Below are 14,723 nucleotides of genomic sequence, written 5' to 3'. Positions count from 1 at the left end.
TAACCATTAATTCATTGCTATATCCAGCTGACAAGCAGGATGTATACTGCTTTTATATTAACTAATACAGTCATAGTCGCTTTATCGGGACGTCTCGGGAGATATAAAAATATCTGGAATAAGCGACTGTCCCAATTAAACGAGAGGCATATGTAGGCTTATATTAACTAATATGAGAGGCATTTGAGAAGACCTTACTCACACTTATATTCATAATTTACGACATGCAGTTTATTTTTTATTTTTATGAATACATGTTTAAAAGCATAATTTGAAATGAGTCACTATTTTTTATTCCTAAACAAAATTAATTGCTTATTACTTATTACGTATCGGCAATAAAAAAAAAAATCTTGAAAAAGATCATGCAAAGTGGCATTAATAACGGGCAAAGCCATGTTTAAATCGCTGTTTCACGGAAATTAGCCCAGTACCGTAAATGTTGTGTTTTTTTTTTAATTTAATATATTCCTAAAGTAAAATGAAATGCGTAAAGTAGAAATAAATCACCTTAAACTGTACAGCTCTGCTGTTACATGTGTGTGCGCGTGTACTCTTCTGCATTCATAGAGCTCTGTGCAGTGATTGTCATGTGACTATGCAATGTAGGCTGAAAACACTACACTGAAAATAGAAAAATGAATGTCTCTAAAAATGTGTCTGCAGTATCCATTAGGTGTTTTACACAGTGATGGAGATAATCTCTTCTGCATCTCCTGCAACGTTACTGTAGATCACAACTGAAAATCTTCTGTTGATAGTCATCTTTATTCAGGTGTTCACCGAAAGAGAAACGCGGAAATCCAGAGCTGTACGGCAACTGTGAATGCCAAGCGAAGCGTTTCGGCATATGGGAAGGTTTTTACTTAGAGGCAATCCACGTAAGAGGAACAAGTGAACCAACTAAAGGTGCTGAACATTAGTTAAAAAAATAAACACATAACTGACGATTTCGTGGAATATATATATATATATATATGTTTGTGTTTAATTGTAAAGTGTTCTTGCTTTAAAACAAAACACGGTATAAGTATAAGTGTTAGTTTCGTGTCAGTTGAAATTCAGTACACACAATTTGTGAAAATTCTGTGGACATTCCGTGATATTTGATACTTTACCTGTGACACTGCTGGGAATTAAAAAAATCAGGAATTTTTGCAGGGCCTTAATAATTGGCAGATAATTGCCACATTCTCTCAAGAAACATTTGTAGTCATTGTTTTTTGTAATTGGTAATAAAACATGAGTCATGAGAATTCTGTTTTGGGTTTAACAGCAGCCTGAAACATTGAAAACAGCCATGGTGACAACTCACAAAAACAACTGGTTCACGCAAGTCGCAGCGTAATTACAGAATCACTTAATCACTGCACGGTGCTACGCGAGCCTGTCTTGCTCTGAAAAGCATTCTCAGTTCATTAGAAAATACTGTGTCCAAATTAAATGACATAAATGACATTGGGAAGAGCTGTGTCCCATTTAAGCAGAAGTCCAGATTTATCAGTGCCCCAATTTTAAGTGACGCTGACTGTACTAGTAAACCCCCAAACTACTTTCAATACAAGTGATGTTTTCTTTAACACAGGCACCTTGTGGTTAGCCACCTGTCTTTAACTCTTCCAACACTTAAGTGCCTGAAGACATATGGGCATACCTGAGACTACTTTATTGAGTACATTGTGGGGTTCACATTTAGACCTTCCTAATAGTGAAGTAACCACAGCAACTGTTCGCTTTCTTTTGCGTCTGGATAATTCAGGTTTTTGGTCTATGTACTGTAGTTTCTTTTTACTATATTTTTGTCAAGAGGGTTACAAATTGTTTCAGAAGTGGCAGAAGTGTTTTAAATACATATTTGCAACTGTTTGTATATTTCAACATCAACCGTTTTGATTTACTTTAATCACCCTTGATTTTTTTTTTATTACAATTAAATGTCCTTTTCCTTTCTTTTAGTAAAAAGTAAAAAGACAGATGTGAAACAGAGAAATGGGCAGGCTAACAAGGATAGGGCTAAAACAAACAACTCTTCAAGACCCCTTAATTCTGTTCGATCCTCGAAGAAAAAATTGAACAAGGAATGCAAGCAGCGCAACCTATCACCTGCAAGTGCAGGCAGCAACAATGAACCATCTCCTGTGCACTCTCGCACTAGCCGCCGGCAGAAGACAGGGCCTCGTACCTGGTGGATAGTGAAATCAGACGAGGATACTGCAGCTCTGAAGAATTTACCTGAAAAAACAAAACAAAGCAAGCCCCTGATTTCAAAAGTACCAAAGGCAAGTCGGCAATTGACGCCCAGATCTGGAAAAACCCCCAAATCAATATTGAAAAAAAAGTATTGCCAGTCAACAAGGAGCACTGATGTTCATGAGTCAACAGCAGAAGAGGATGATGAGTCTGAGGAGGAGGAACATGAAGTAGTTAATAAGGAAGCTAATGATACTGTGTTTTTTAAACTTACACAAAACCAGACTGCAGGAGTCCAGAAAGAATCCAGGTTGCCATCCTTTAAAGAATCTCTTGTGCTGGGAAGTCATTTATATGCTCCGAACAACTTTAAAACCTCTTTATCTTCTTTTGGTGTTGCGTATGCGCCAACCCCAGCTCCAGGCCGAGGAAAGTCAATTACTAGTCCAGTACCTTCTATAAGCAAGGGACAGGTGACCATCAGATCCCCAGTTTTGTCTGCAAGGGCTTTAATTCACAAAAATGACCCCAAAAGTATCGGCACACCACACTTGCAAAGAGATTTAGAGACAGACAGCGATTCACGTTCGGAAGGAGATTTTTATCTGGATGGTGTAGCCCCACTAAGTGATCCACAAATGGAGCAGTTCCATTCTGGAGCAGAGGATGGTGCATGTGAAGATGAAGAACAAGGGATACCAAGCCAAGCATCTTTAAGAAGCACTTTTACTCTGTCAGAGAACTCGGTCACCAATCTGTAAGTTTTTTGCTATGTCATCATTAATCTTTTTGTCAGACACAAGATTTGAAAGGGGTGAATAGGTCCTGTGATTTACAGCAATACTGTTAACAATTGAATCACTCCTATCAGAAATAAATAACCTATTTTTTACAGTTTGGATCCAGTTGAAGGCAATGTAAAGACTTGTTCAGTTTTAAGTCACCTCAATGAATATTAAGTAAAATCAATAAAGTAACAACTATTTTTGTGGTTGCATATTCAAAGTATGATAGTTATTTGTTCTAATACATTTTTTTTTATAGTAACAGTAGTAAGGCCACCTCCCTACAATATAAAATGTGTTTCCAGGGACTCATGTAAGACATAAGTCAATATTGTTAAATGCATGTATTTAATTATTTAACTTTGTTTTAATTAGTGGTCAACATCATAATAGTGGACCTGATCTTAGGAGGTCTGTGCCAGCTGTCAAAGGTGGCCGGATTCATTTTGAGGACTTGACATCAGGTAAACCTTGTTATTCTACTATGAGCTCATAATTAAAAAAAATAAATAAATAAATAAAAAAAAAACTTGAAATAAATTAATTTCCTTGTGCAACATTTCTATTTAAAAGGTTATTATGAACCTCCCCCTACCAAAAAAAAAAAAAAAATCACAAATGTGTTTTTATTTATTTATTTATTTATTCATTTTGATGATTCTTCAGTGGAAGAATATAATCCTAAATAAATGAGGGGGCAGATGTTGAATAATCAAAATTGATAAATTACAATCTGTGGATGTAATATGATCAGTGAGAGCCATTCAAGTAGCATTTTTGAAATATATATATTTAAAACACAGGCTTATACAAATCCATATGAAGTTGTTTCTGATCAGCAATTTTATATTAGTTTGACATAAGAATGTTATTCTTGTAATGTCATGCTTGTTGATACACGATTATTTAAACAAAACTTTCTGGTGTAACAAATACTTTTTCCAGCAGAGTGGGCCAGAGAGCTCTTAGGAATTGAATTGGCTGTATGCTGTCCCTTAACAAGATGACTTCTGCTTTAGATTTGTATCTTTTGTAGGGGTATCGTTTGAGTGCTGATTTGACAATTAAACTACAAAAGCGTTCTGCCCATAGAAAAGTTTTTAAATTTAAAATGCACATTTCGATGCAAAAAAAGAAAGAAAATCTATCTGTAAAACATTTCTGTGGGTCAGCAATGGTGCAGCATAACAACTCAATGTTACTCTACTTCATACCATTTGACAAGTATTGAAATCAGTAGATGCAGTTAATTTGGCTACGCTTCATAATACTCATTAATAAAAAAAAAATTAAGATTTCTATCAAGCTCGATATGGTTCAGTGGCTTTTTTGGTTTTGATTTGTGCCCAAGCACACACCATAGTTTCTTAACATCAAAGCATTGACCCTGTAATTATCTGGACCTGACTCGCACTAGAAGTGTGTCAAAGGAACTAACAGTTCTATGAAGAACAATGTCTCAGTAAATACTGTATGCTACTCTTAGTGTATTAAATGATACTGAAACTGTGTTTTTAATGATTTTTGACAGTGAGGCTTGTAATGAAAATGTTAGTGTATAAGTAGTCATCTGGACGATGGTTGCATAAATTGACATAACTATGAAATGATCTTTTCACAGAAACAGGAACAGTTTAATGAGAGGTTGTTTTTTTTTTTTTGCTTTGTCATATGAGATAAATTGGAAAAGAATGATGAGGATTAATAATAATGCACATTTTTATAATTAGTAGTAGTCTACCATACTAACTTATGTTTTTTAATGTAAGCTTTATTTCAAATGAAGGGTTCAGAAAAACGAAAACAGAGTATACATATACATTTACAGCATGATGAGAAAAACGCATTACCTGGCAATTTTTGGGGGATTTTTCACAAATGTAGTTGATACATGATTAAAAAAAAAATAGTTTCTGCAGCGACCTGATAGGTAACCTGCGGTGTACTGGATTTACCGTACTACTGGGGACATTGTTGAGGAACCCACGTTTATATATTATATATTTTAAAATGATCAAGGGATTTGCTCTTTCACAACAGACTCCTCTGGCTCCAAATGGATTCTACATCCTTTGCATAAGGGATATGCATATGGGAGAATGACTTGGCAAGTCATGATGGCATATCACTGACAGGGAATAGGCAACCAAGTTAAATATGTTAATAATCCCTTTTGAAATGAACTTTTGTTTGTTTTGCTATTGTAGTATTATATTAACTGCTTTTGTGCCCACTAAGTATGCAAATGTTACCAGATCTTGACCAGATGCTTTGGGGGAAAAATATTTCATTTTTTATTTGAATTGTCAACATTTCCCAGTTAAAATCCTGCCCTTTTTTTTTTTTTTTTTTTTTTTTAAACAGTGTTATCAACAAATACTCCTGAAAAAAGGGAAGAAAGAGTGGATTACAGGATTACCCAACCAGGTACGTGAGACTTCACTGCATTACACTTTAAAATCCTATTTATCTATTCCTGCCTCTCGCACATTTTTTACCATATTGTAGTACTTTGCGACATAGCAATCGAATTAACAATGTTGAATCTCCTTTCAAATAAAACCACAGCTGCACTGGTGTACGTTTCCTTTCTGTTGGGCAAGGTTAACTATAAACAACCAACTGGCTGCTGACCGTGAGTGAGCGTTTAGCGCACACATGGCTAAATTACATATTTAAATAGTAATGTGATAGTTCTGCAGTCTGTAGGCTAAAAAGAAAAAAAAATTATAATCATTGCATGATGCTTCTTTTAAAAATGTGTAGTATGTTTGCTTTCTGGAGTTTAAATGTTCAGTGTTTGTAGTTTTAGTTTGATCAGTTCAGTGTGTTTTATCTAAGTTTATGTTTTTAAATAACAGTATTATTGAGTTTAGCAGGCAGTTGTGCCGCCCTACTTAGTGAAATCGCTGCGCTGGAGCGTACACGACTGTTATCTTTATTGCAGTTCTTTGTGTTTTTTGACTAATTTGTTGAACTCCTTTGTCAAGTAATTGAATTAGCCAACACATGTATGCTGCTGATTATTAGGCCAATAAAAGCAAAAGCACAATATTATTATTGTTGCAAAAATAGAATCGTGGCTTTTAAAAATAATAATAATGATAATCAATCCCTAACTGCTGCATTGGGAAGAGTCTGAAATTGGATTCCCTACTCCAGACCTATTGAGTGTGTTTATATCATATAGCGAGTGCCCATCAACAAGCTGGCTGGCATCTGATTAACATGAACAGACAACTGCACTAAACACTAACATGTAAGCATTTTGCTAAGTCATTTTTGACTGCAAGATATAAATGTCACCTTTCTACTTCAATCAAATTTAATTTTTGGAAATTTTCACCTCAAAACAATGTGCTTATTCTGGCTGGATTATATACTGCACAAGACACAGATAACATTAAGTGTTAAACCATAACATTAAAGTTAAATAAATAAATAAAAATCCCACATGTAATGTGTTATTCAGTATTCACATAGTTCTGCATGCTACCAGGTTTTTTAAAAGATGCCTGTATTTACAAATTTTAAACAGTTTTTATGCAAAATGCCCTGTCTGTTTTCTCTCTACACTTCTGCATTTAAGTATAATTAACAGTAACTTACAGATTTCTTATTGCAAATGCAGCTTTTCTATGTACTACTTTTGGATATAACAATGACATTTGTGAAAATTGACTTGTTTGTACTGATTACCCAGTTGTTGTGAATTTTTTCTTTAACAAGTTAGTTAATAGCTTGGCACTGTGACAAGGGAAACAATTAGTGCAACTAGTAATGGACAACTCCTTTAGAAATATCAACATATTTGGGACATAGTAGTTTATAACATCTACTTCTGTGCATTTTTTTTTTTTTATCACGTTTAATCTATTTCTTTTGTTTACAGGAGACTTTATTGCTGATGAGATCCTGTCTCCTGAACGAGAGCTGCAACAGTCATCTCAAAGTAGTAGCCACTATTTTGTAATTCAGAATATATAACAGAAAATGACTTTCTTCCAGTTTCACAAAACAATATTTCAAGACAGGACAGTTTAGTTGTGCAGAAATCAACTCCACTAATCCAAAGCCGCTTTCACACTGGTACTCCTACCCACGCCCCAACCTGGGTTCTGGCTACCCGGGTCACAATCCTGCATAGTGTGAAACCACGTACCTGGGCTCTATTCAGGTTAACCCAGGTCACAGCGACTCACCTCAGGATGTGGGTTGATGTGCTTTGACCCGGGTTGAGCGAGACAAAATGCCTGATGGCTGATTGTAAGCTGACACAGTAACAAACAGCCACACCTGCATGAAGGTTTCACTTCTGCAAGGAACATTTCTATTTATTCTGTTTAGCTATATTTTTCTTGACTGAGACACACGATGAGCCAGGTTGCAGCAGGGATTAAGAAACATTTGCTCTAATCAACATTTGGTCCAACAGTTCACTCCAGAGAAGGTTAGATAGAAGCATCCGTAACAAGCTGCTTCCGGGGAATTGATATGCACATTGTTTATTTGCGTCTGTCACCCAGGTCAACCATGCTTTATCAGAAGCTGGGTGAAATCGCATAGCTGACCTGCATGACATGTCCTGACTCAGGTAGAGCATGTCAGTGTGAAAAGGGCTTTAATTTAAATGTAAATGTTTTTTGTTACGGGATCCATGAGATATGTCAAAATATTGTATCTCAGGGCTTTATTAACATCAGGGCATTATAAATTAACAGATTCAGGTACAGTGTGTCTAAAACCGATACTATACAAAGTGAAAGTGCATTCCCAAACACCATCTATTCTAGCACCTGGCTTTTATCTGCAAGTAAATCCATTCTGAATTTACTATTTTAGACCCATAATAGCACGTCCATTGATCAGTTTCCATTTGTACCGTTCAGTGGTACCGGCATGTATAAATGACACACACCAACGTCCATTGGTTAATAGAGGGTATTGTATCTTACAGGATCGGATCTGATAGGTTCTAGTTTATATTAATAAATTAGTTATTAGTGTAACCTGCTTAATAAAAAAAAACAAAAAAACAACAACATTTCCACTATAACTTCATTCTCCTGTGTCTTTTTCAGATCATGCCTCCACCAGAGGAACCTACCAGAACTTAATTTCAGGTACTTTGAGTACTGAAATGATGGCAAAGCTGCATCGGTGGCTCTGTGGCCCTGGAGAACTGGCTGCCCAAGGTAATTTTCTGCCATGGTTTGATGGTTAGCAGGCAAAGTAACCCAATAGTATATACCATATGGAAAGATGAACCTTGGAGGCCATAATTTTTTTTTTTAAAAAAGCACACAATGCTTCAAAGTTAGTCTCAGTTGCATACAGTGGGTTCCGTGGAAAACTTCCACCTTGCTGCACTCCACACTGCGTTGTGTCGTCAATCGTGACCAGTTAGCTAAATGTATATATATATTATATAATATAATATTATATATAATGAATAATATATATAATATATATATATATAATATATTGTACTCAATATATTGGTAACATGATTTATAATTTCACAATTAAAAGAAAAAGTCCTATACTACTGGTGTCGGGCTGTGCTGGCACAGTTCATTGCTGTTCTCCTATTCTAACTTCTTGGTGATCTAAAATACAGAAAATCCCCATATTAAATGCTATTTAAATTGAAGTGGTCAGGGATTTTTTTTCTCTTTTTTTAAACTTATCCCATTTATAAGAAAGAAGAAAAAACTAATATTTGAATTAAAATAGCATTTAATACGGGCAGCAAAGTTTTAATATAGATTTTTTTGTGGTTTACTTGTTTTGTCGATTCAGCAAATTAATTTTAAAATTACAGTAGCCTGCATTTGTTAACAGTACCCAACAAATTCTAAGCAGAGATTGTAAATGTATATGGAAAACTACAAAGCAGTATGTAATTAAATATTTAATGCAACATTATTAGGTTTCTTTTGACTTTATGAAGCAAAATTAGTTAATTATATAGGATAATGCAAAACTTTTGGCCATAGCTTTAGAGGTAAATTTCTCCCATTACTGTAATAATTATTGAAATGTATTTGTGTTGTGGACTGGTTTTATTTTTTTGCCGTTAGAATTTGAACTTTCACATTTATGTGGATGATGCATCATTTATATTAGTCTCCCTACTAAGACGACTTTCAGATGTCCAAACTTAAATTTAAATATAAACAAAACGGGTAGGTTAAGACTTCTTGGTACAGCTCCCCCCCCCCCCCCCCCTTTTTTTTTTTTTTTTTTTTGGTCAGTATTTCAAGATTAAGGCCAGGTATATATATGAAGTCAAAACGCTGTTTTATCCTTTTGTTATCTCATGTTTTGCAACTCATTGTTTGCTGCCCATCCTGTTGCATCACTAAATAGATTGCAGCTGATACAGAATACTGCAGCTAAATTACTGTCTCAAACTAAACTGAGTCACTATCACCCAGTTCTTTTGGTCTTTTTTACATTTTATAAATTGAACAATTGTTACAATTGTTGAAATTTCGTTCTGTTTGATATTTTATTTTTAAACACTGAAACTCAATCAATTATTGTAAGGTGACATTGGTTTTATGCTGGGAAATATTTTTAAGAAAAATGAAAAACTGAAATATCTTGCATAAGTATTCAACCCCTGTGCTGTGGAAGTTCCCAGTTTGCACAGATTAAAGAAATTGCCCCAACGAGGACACAGTTACCATACCATTGGCCTCCACCTGTGAACCATTAAAGTTGCTGTCACATTTTCTGGATAAAAAACCCACTGTTGAAGGATTATTGGTAAGGCTCTGAATCTGAAGGAAAATGAAGACCAAAGAGCATTCTAGAGAAGTTAGAGATAAAGTAATACAAATGCATGGATTAGGGAAAGGGTACAAAATATTATCCCAGTGAGCACAGTTGGAGCAATAATCAGGAAGTGGAAGCTGCATCACACTACCCAGGCACTGCCAAGAAAAGGCTGTCCCTCATAACTCAGCGCTCAAACAAGGAGACTGGTGAGAGAAGCCACAGGGAGGCCAGCAATCACTTTGAAGGAGCTACAGAGTTCAGTGGCTGGGAGTGGATTAATGGTGCACTAGTCAATCATATCAAGAGCTCTGCATAACACTGGCCTATATGGGAGGGTGGCAAGAAAGAAACCGTTACTCAAAAAGTACCATCTGAAAGGACGTCTGGAGTTTGCCAGAAAGCAGAGAGTGACCCAGCTGCGATGTGGGAAATGGTTTTGTGGTCAGATGAGACCAAGATAGAGCTTTTTGGCCAAAACTCAAAGCGCTATGTGTGGCGCAAACCTAACACTGCCCATGCCTCAAGACACACCATCCCTACAGTGAAGTATGGTGGTGGCAGCATCATGCTGTGGGGATGCTTCTCATCAGCAGGGACTGGGCATCTTGTTACAATTGAAGGAAGAATGGATGGAGCAAAATACAGGAAAATACTGCAAGAGAATCTGCTTCAGTCCACTAAAAAACTGAAGGAGGAAATTCACCTTTCAGCAGGACAATGATCCTAAGCACAAGGCCAAAGCAACATTGGAGTGGCTCAAGAACAAAAAGATGAATGTTCTACAGTAGCCCAGTCAAAGTCCTGATCTCACTCCCATTGAGAATCTGTGGCACTATTTGAAAATTGTGGTCCACAAGTGTCATCCAACCAACCTGAACAACCTGGAGCAAATCTGTCAAGAAGAATGGGCCGAAATCACTCCAACACTGTATGCAAAGCTGGTACATACTTACCCCAAAAGACTTAAAGCTGTTATTGCAGCGAAATATTAATGTGTGGGGGTTGAATACTTATGCAAGCAAGATATTTCAGTTTATTTGTCTTAAAAATATTTCCCAACATAAAACCAGCGTCACCTTACAATAATTAATTTTGAGTTTAAGTGTTTTAAAATAAAATATCGAACAGAACAAAATTTCAATGTACCATTTGTAATTCAGTAATATGAGAGAATTGGTCAGGGGTCTGAATACTTTTGCAAGGCACTGTGTGTGTGTGTGTGTAATATATATCAAATATTAGTGCCTACACCTACAAGTCTACACCCCCTTGGACTTTTTTCACATTTTGTTGTCAGTGCCTCAGAGTTTAATGCATTTAAATGACCATTTATTTTTCCACTTATCTATACACCATACTCCACACTTAAGGGGAAAAAAAGCTTTTTATTGAGAAAAAAATATATATATTAAAAATACAAAATAATAAATACAAAACTGGACAAGTCTCCACCCCCTGTGTTAATACTTGGTGGAAGCACCTTTGGCAGCAATTACGGTTGTAAGTCTGTTGGGATAGGTCTCTACCAGATTTGCACACCTAGGATTGGCAATATTTGACCATTCTTTACAAAACTGTTCAAGCTCTGTTAAGTTCCTTGCGGAGAGATGGACAGCAATCTTCAAGTCATCCCACAAATTTTCGATTGGATTTAGGTCGGGGCTCTGACTGGGCCACTCAAGGACATTTACCTTTTTGTTCCTTAGCCACTCCAGTGTAGCTTTGGCTGTGTGCTTTGTGTTGTTGTCATACTGAAAGGTGAACTTCCATCCCAGTTTCAGCTTTCTTGCAGAGGGCAGCAGGTTTTCCACAAGGACTTCTCTGTACTTTGCTCCATTCATTTTCCCTTCTATCCTGACAAGTGCCCCAGTCCCTGCCGATGAGAAACATCCCCATAACATGATGCTGCCACCAACGTGCTTCACAGTAGGGATGGTGTTCTTTGGGTGATGCACTGTGTTGGGTTTGCGCCAAACAACGCTTTGCATTTAGGCCAAAAAGTTCAATTTTTGTTTCTTCAGACCACAAAACTTTTTTTCCACATGGCTACAGTGTTTTTTTGCATATTTCAAATAGAAGTCAAGGTGGGCTTTGTTGAGTAATGGCTTCCTTCTTGTCACCCTACCATACAGGCACAGGTTGTCACATGCACACTTTGACCAGTCTTGGCCATAAAAGCCTGTAGCTCTTGCAAAGTTTCCATTGGCCTCTTGGTAGCCTCTCTCATCAGTCTCCTTCTTGCTCGGTCATCCAGTTTGGAGGGACATCCTGATCTAGGCAGGGTCTTGGTGGTGCCATACACCTTCCACTTCTTAATCGTCTTGACCGTGCCCCAAGGAATATTCAAGGCCTTTGATATTTTTTTTAATACCCGTCCCCTGATCTGTGCCTTTCAACAACTTTGTCCCAGAGTTCTTTTGAAAGTGCATTTGTGCTTATGGTTGAGTCTTTGCTTTGAAGTGCACTACCCAGCAGAGGGAACCTACAGGAACTGCTGAATTTATCCTGGAATCATGTGAATCACTACAATTTAACACAGAAGGAGGCCACTTGCTGTATGATTTTTTTAGGTGATTGGTTACACCTGAGCTAATTTAGGATTGCTGTTACAAGGGGGGTGGACACTTAACCAGCCAAGCTATTTCAGTTTTTATTTTTATTTAATCTTCTACAAATTTCTAGAATATTTTTTTCACTTGGAAGTTGGGGGGGAAGGATGTGTAGTTCAAATTAAAAAAAAAAAAAAAAAAAAAAAAAAAATATATATATATATATATATATATATATATATACAATTTTAATGCATTTTAATTCCAGCATATAAGGCAACACAAGGTGAAACCTTTGAAAGGGGGTGTAGACTTTAGAGAGAGAGATATTACAATAAATAGGTGTCTGCATTATTTCAGCATTTTTTTTTTTTTTTGCAAAACTCCAAAAATGCTAATTCAGAAGTATTCATACCCTTTTATGCTATGATGGTACAGTACACCCTTGATATATACAATTAACCTGTTGGGGGTCCAAGCTTTTTGTTCGTTATATTGAGTGGTTTGTTATAGCAAAAGGACAATTAAAATGAAGGGCAAACTGATGGAGTAAGTTAATGAGATGATATTGTGAATAAAACTACACGTACCTGTTTGTTTCATGTATGCAGTATTCTGCTTTTGCTTTATCAAATTCATTAAAGAATTAAAATGCAGTACAAAAAAAGCACAAATCCCAGATTAAAACTTTTATTCAAAATTAATCAAAGTGCACCAAATCTTAATCCAACATGCAAGAATCACAAACTGAGTTTTATTCCAAACCAACTCGACTTGAAAAGTTAATCAGATCCTCAATATTTATTTTGTAGTTTTTTTTTTTATTAATCAATTTAGTTTCTCTGCATGGTTGCTGAACAAACCAAAAAACAGTGCTTTTTGACAGCCTATATTCACGACAGAAATATGCTTATTACTACTTTTTTCAAACGATCAATATAGTTTCCATATTTGTTGCAACATGAAATTATTTTTCGTTTTGGAGGCAGTTACACAGCGCGCATTTCTCATTAAGACAAAAGTGGAGGCATCCCGCGCATGCAGACCGGGATGTATGCACGGGACGAGCTGTACCAAGAAGTCTTAACCTACCTGTTTTGTCAGTGTGTGTATATTGTAACAAAAATTAACGCTATAAGAATGAACCTTCAGTTGATTCAGGGCCAGACTCAGTCTTTTTAAACTAATAAATGATCAAAAACAATCTGCGAATTGTTAACTAACAAATAACACGTCGCTGTCTGTCACAACCTACATTGACGCCTTTATTTAGCAGATGCCTTTATCCAAGGCGACTTAGAGAGTAGGGTGAGTGAACTAAGCATCAGCTGCAGAGTCACTTGCAACAACATCTCACCCAAAAGACGGAGCACAAGGAGGTTAAGCAACTTGCTCAAGGTTACACAGTGAGTGAGCCGGGATTTGAACCAGGGACCTCCTTGTTGTTGTTGATGGTATCTCAAATCATATAATATATATTTTTTGGTCAACCCTTATCTTCTGTACAACTGGGTGGCAGAAGATTATAGCTGGGAGCACTTTTAACAGAAAAATAAACTTGCCTTACCTTTAAATATATAATACGACTAATAATTTGTATAATGTGTTGTCTTTCATTGACTATCTGGTTTTGCTTTTTTATGTTCACATTTTCTTTTTTCTTTTTTAACTGTTTTTTATTATGGTAAATTACTATGCTTATTTAGTCACTCTACGATTTGACTGGGGGAAAGAATGTAGGTTTATTGGAGTTCACAAAAAAGAAACGGTAACTTTCACTTTTTGCTTAATTATTGAGTTGATTGCTTCCTTTAAATTGTTTTCTTTATGTTAAGCGTTCGGGGCATTTTGTTAATTCATATCTATTTTTGTTTTTCACTATTCTACATTTAAATGCAACTGTTCATTTTAACCATTTTTGTACACAACAGTACTCGCACACGTTTCGGCACCATCGTAACTGTTGCATGAAACCTGGAGTGTAATAATCCAGCACCTCTGCACTTAAGCATTTGTATGTCAGCTGACAAGTTCTGTACTATATATCACGTTACAATACAATAATATGACAAAAAAATAGCTGAATGATAATACCCGAAAATAATCTTATGTTTTAAATAAAGCAGTCGGCAAAAATAAAGTATTAGGCGGTGGATTGCGCCAATTGTTGGCGTAATTTGACCCCCTGCATTCATTGTCGCTATTTTTGCTTTGAAAATAATTGGTTATTTTTTTTGCAGTCATATTTAATGTTTGAGCCTCTCGAAATGCTTAACACGGAAAACCTGCCCCTTCAATTCTCCGATTGGTTAAATGTTGTGTCAAGACATTACACAGCCGTCATGGTTTCAAGATTTTTTAACACCCAGCAACTCGCAACTGATCTAGTCTGCTAGAAGCGCTATCAGTCCTT

The 14,723-nt window shown here is 36.1% G+C and overlaps 1 protein-coding gene across 4 annotated transcripts in view; it reads left to right on the top strand.

Annotated features, from left to right (window-relative positions):
• si:ch211-161h7.4 (centromere protein C) overlaps positions 1 to 14,723 on the top strand; it is a 73,705-nt gene that overhangs the window by 47,844 nt on the left and 11,138 nt on the right. For 3 of the 4 annotated variants that reach the window (XM_041224515.1, XM_041224524.1, XM_041224505.1), the window contains 5 exons: positions 1,957 to 2,947; positions 3,351 to 3,439; positions 5,340 to 5,402; positions 6,868 to 6,927; positions 8,057 to 8,170. In XM_041224515.1, the coding sequence (XP_041080449.1) occupies positions 1,957 to 2,947; positions 3,351 to 3,439; positions 5,340 to 5,402; positions 6,868 to 6,927; positions 8,057 to 8,170 (1,317 nt within the window). Of the gene's footprint in view, positions 1 to 1,956; positions 2,948 to 3,350; positions 3,440 to 5,339; positions 5,403 to 6,867; positions 7,570 to 8,056; positions 8,171 to 14,723 lie in introns of those variants that run through there. The other variant, XR_005947237.1, reaches the window with a different exon arrangement.

This window comes from Polyodon spathula, chromosome 2, assembly GCF_017654505.1.
Source record: "Polyodon spathula isolate WHYD16114869_AA chromosome 2, ASM1765450v1, whole genome shotgun sequence".
In the NCBI taxonomy this organism is placed as follows: domain Eukaryota; kingdom Metazoa; phylum Chordata; class Actinopteri; order Acipenseriformes; family Polyodontidae; genus Polyodon; species Polyodon spathula.
This window is presented reverse-complemented; position numbering and strand designations above follow the sequence as displayed.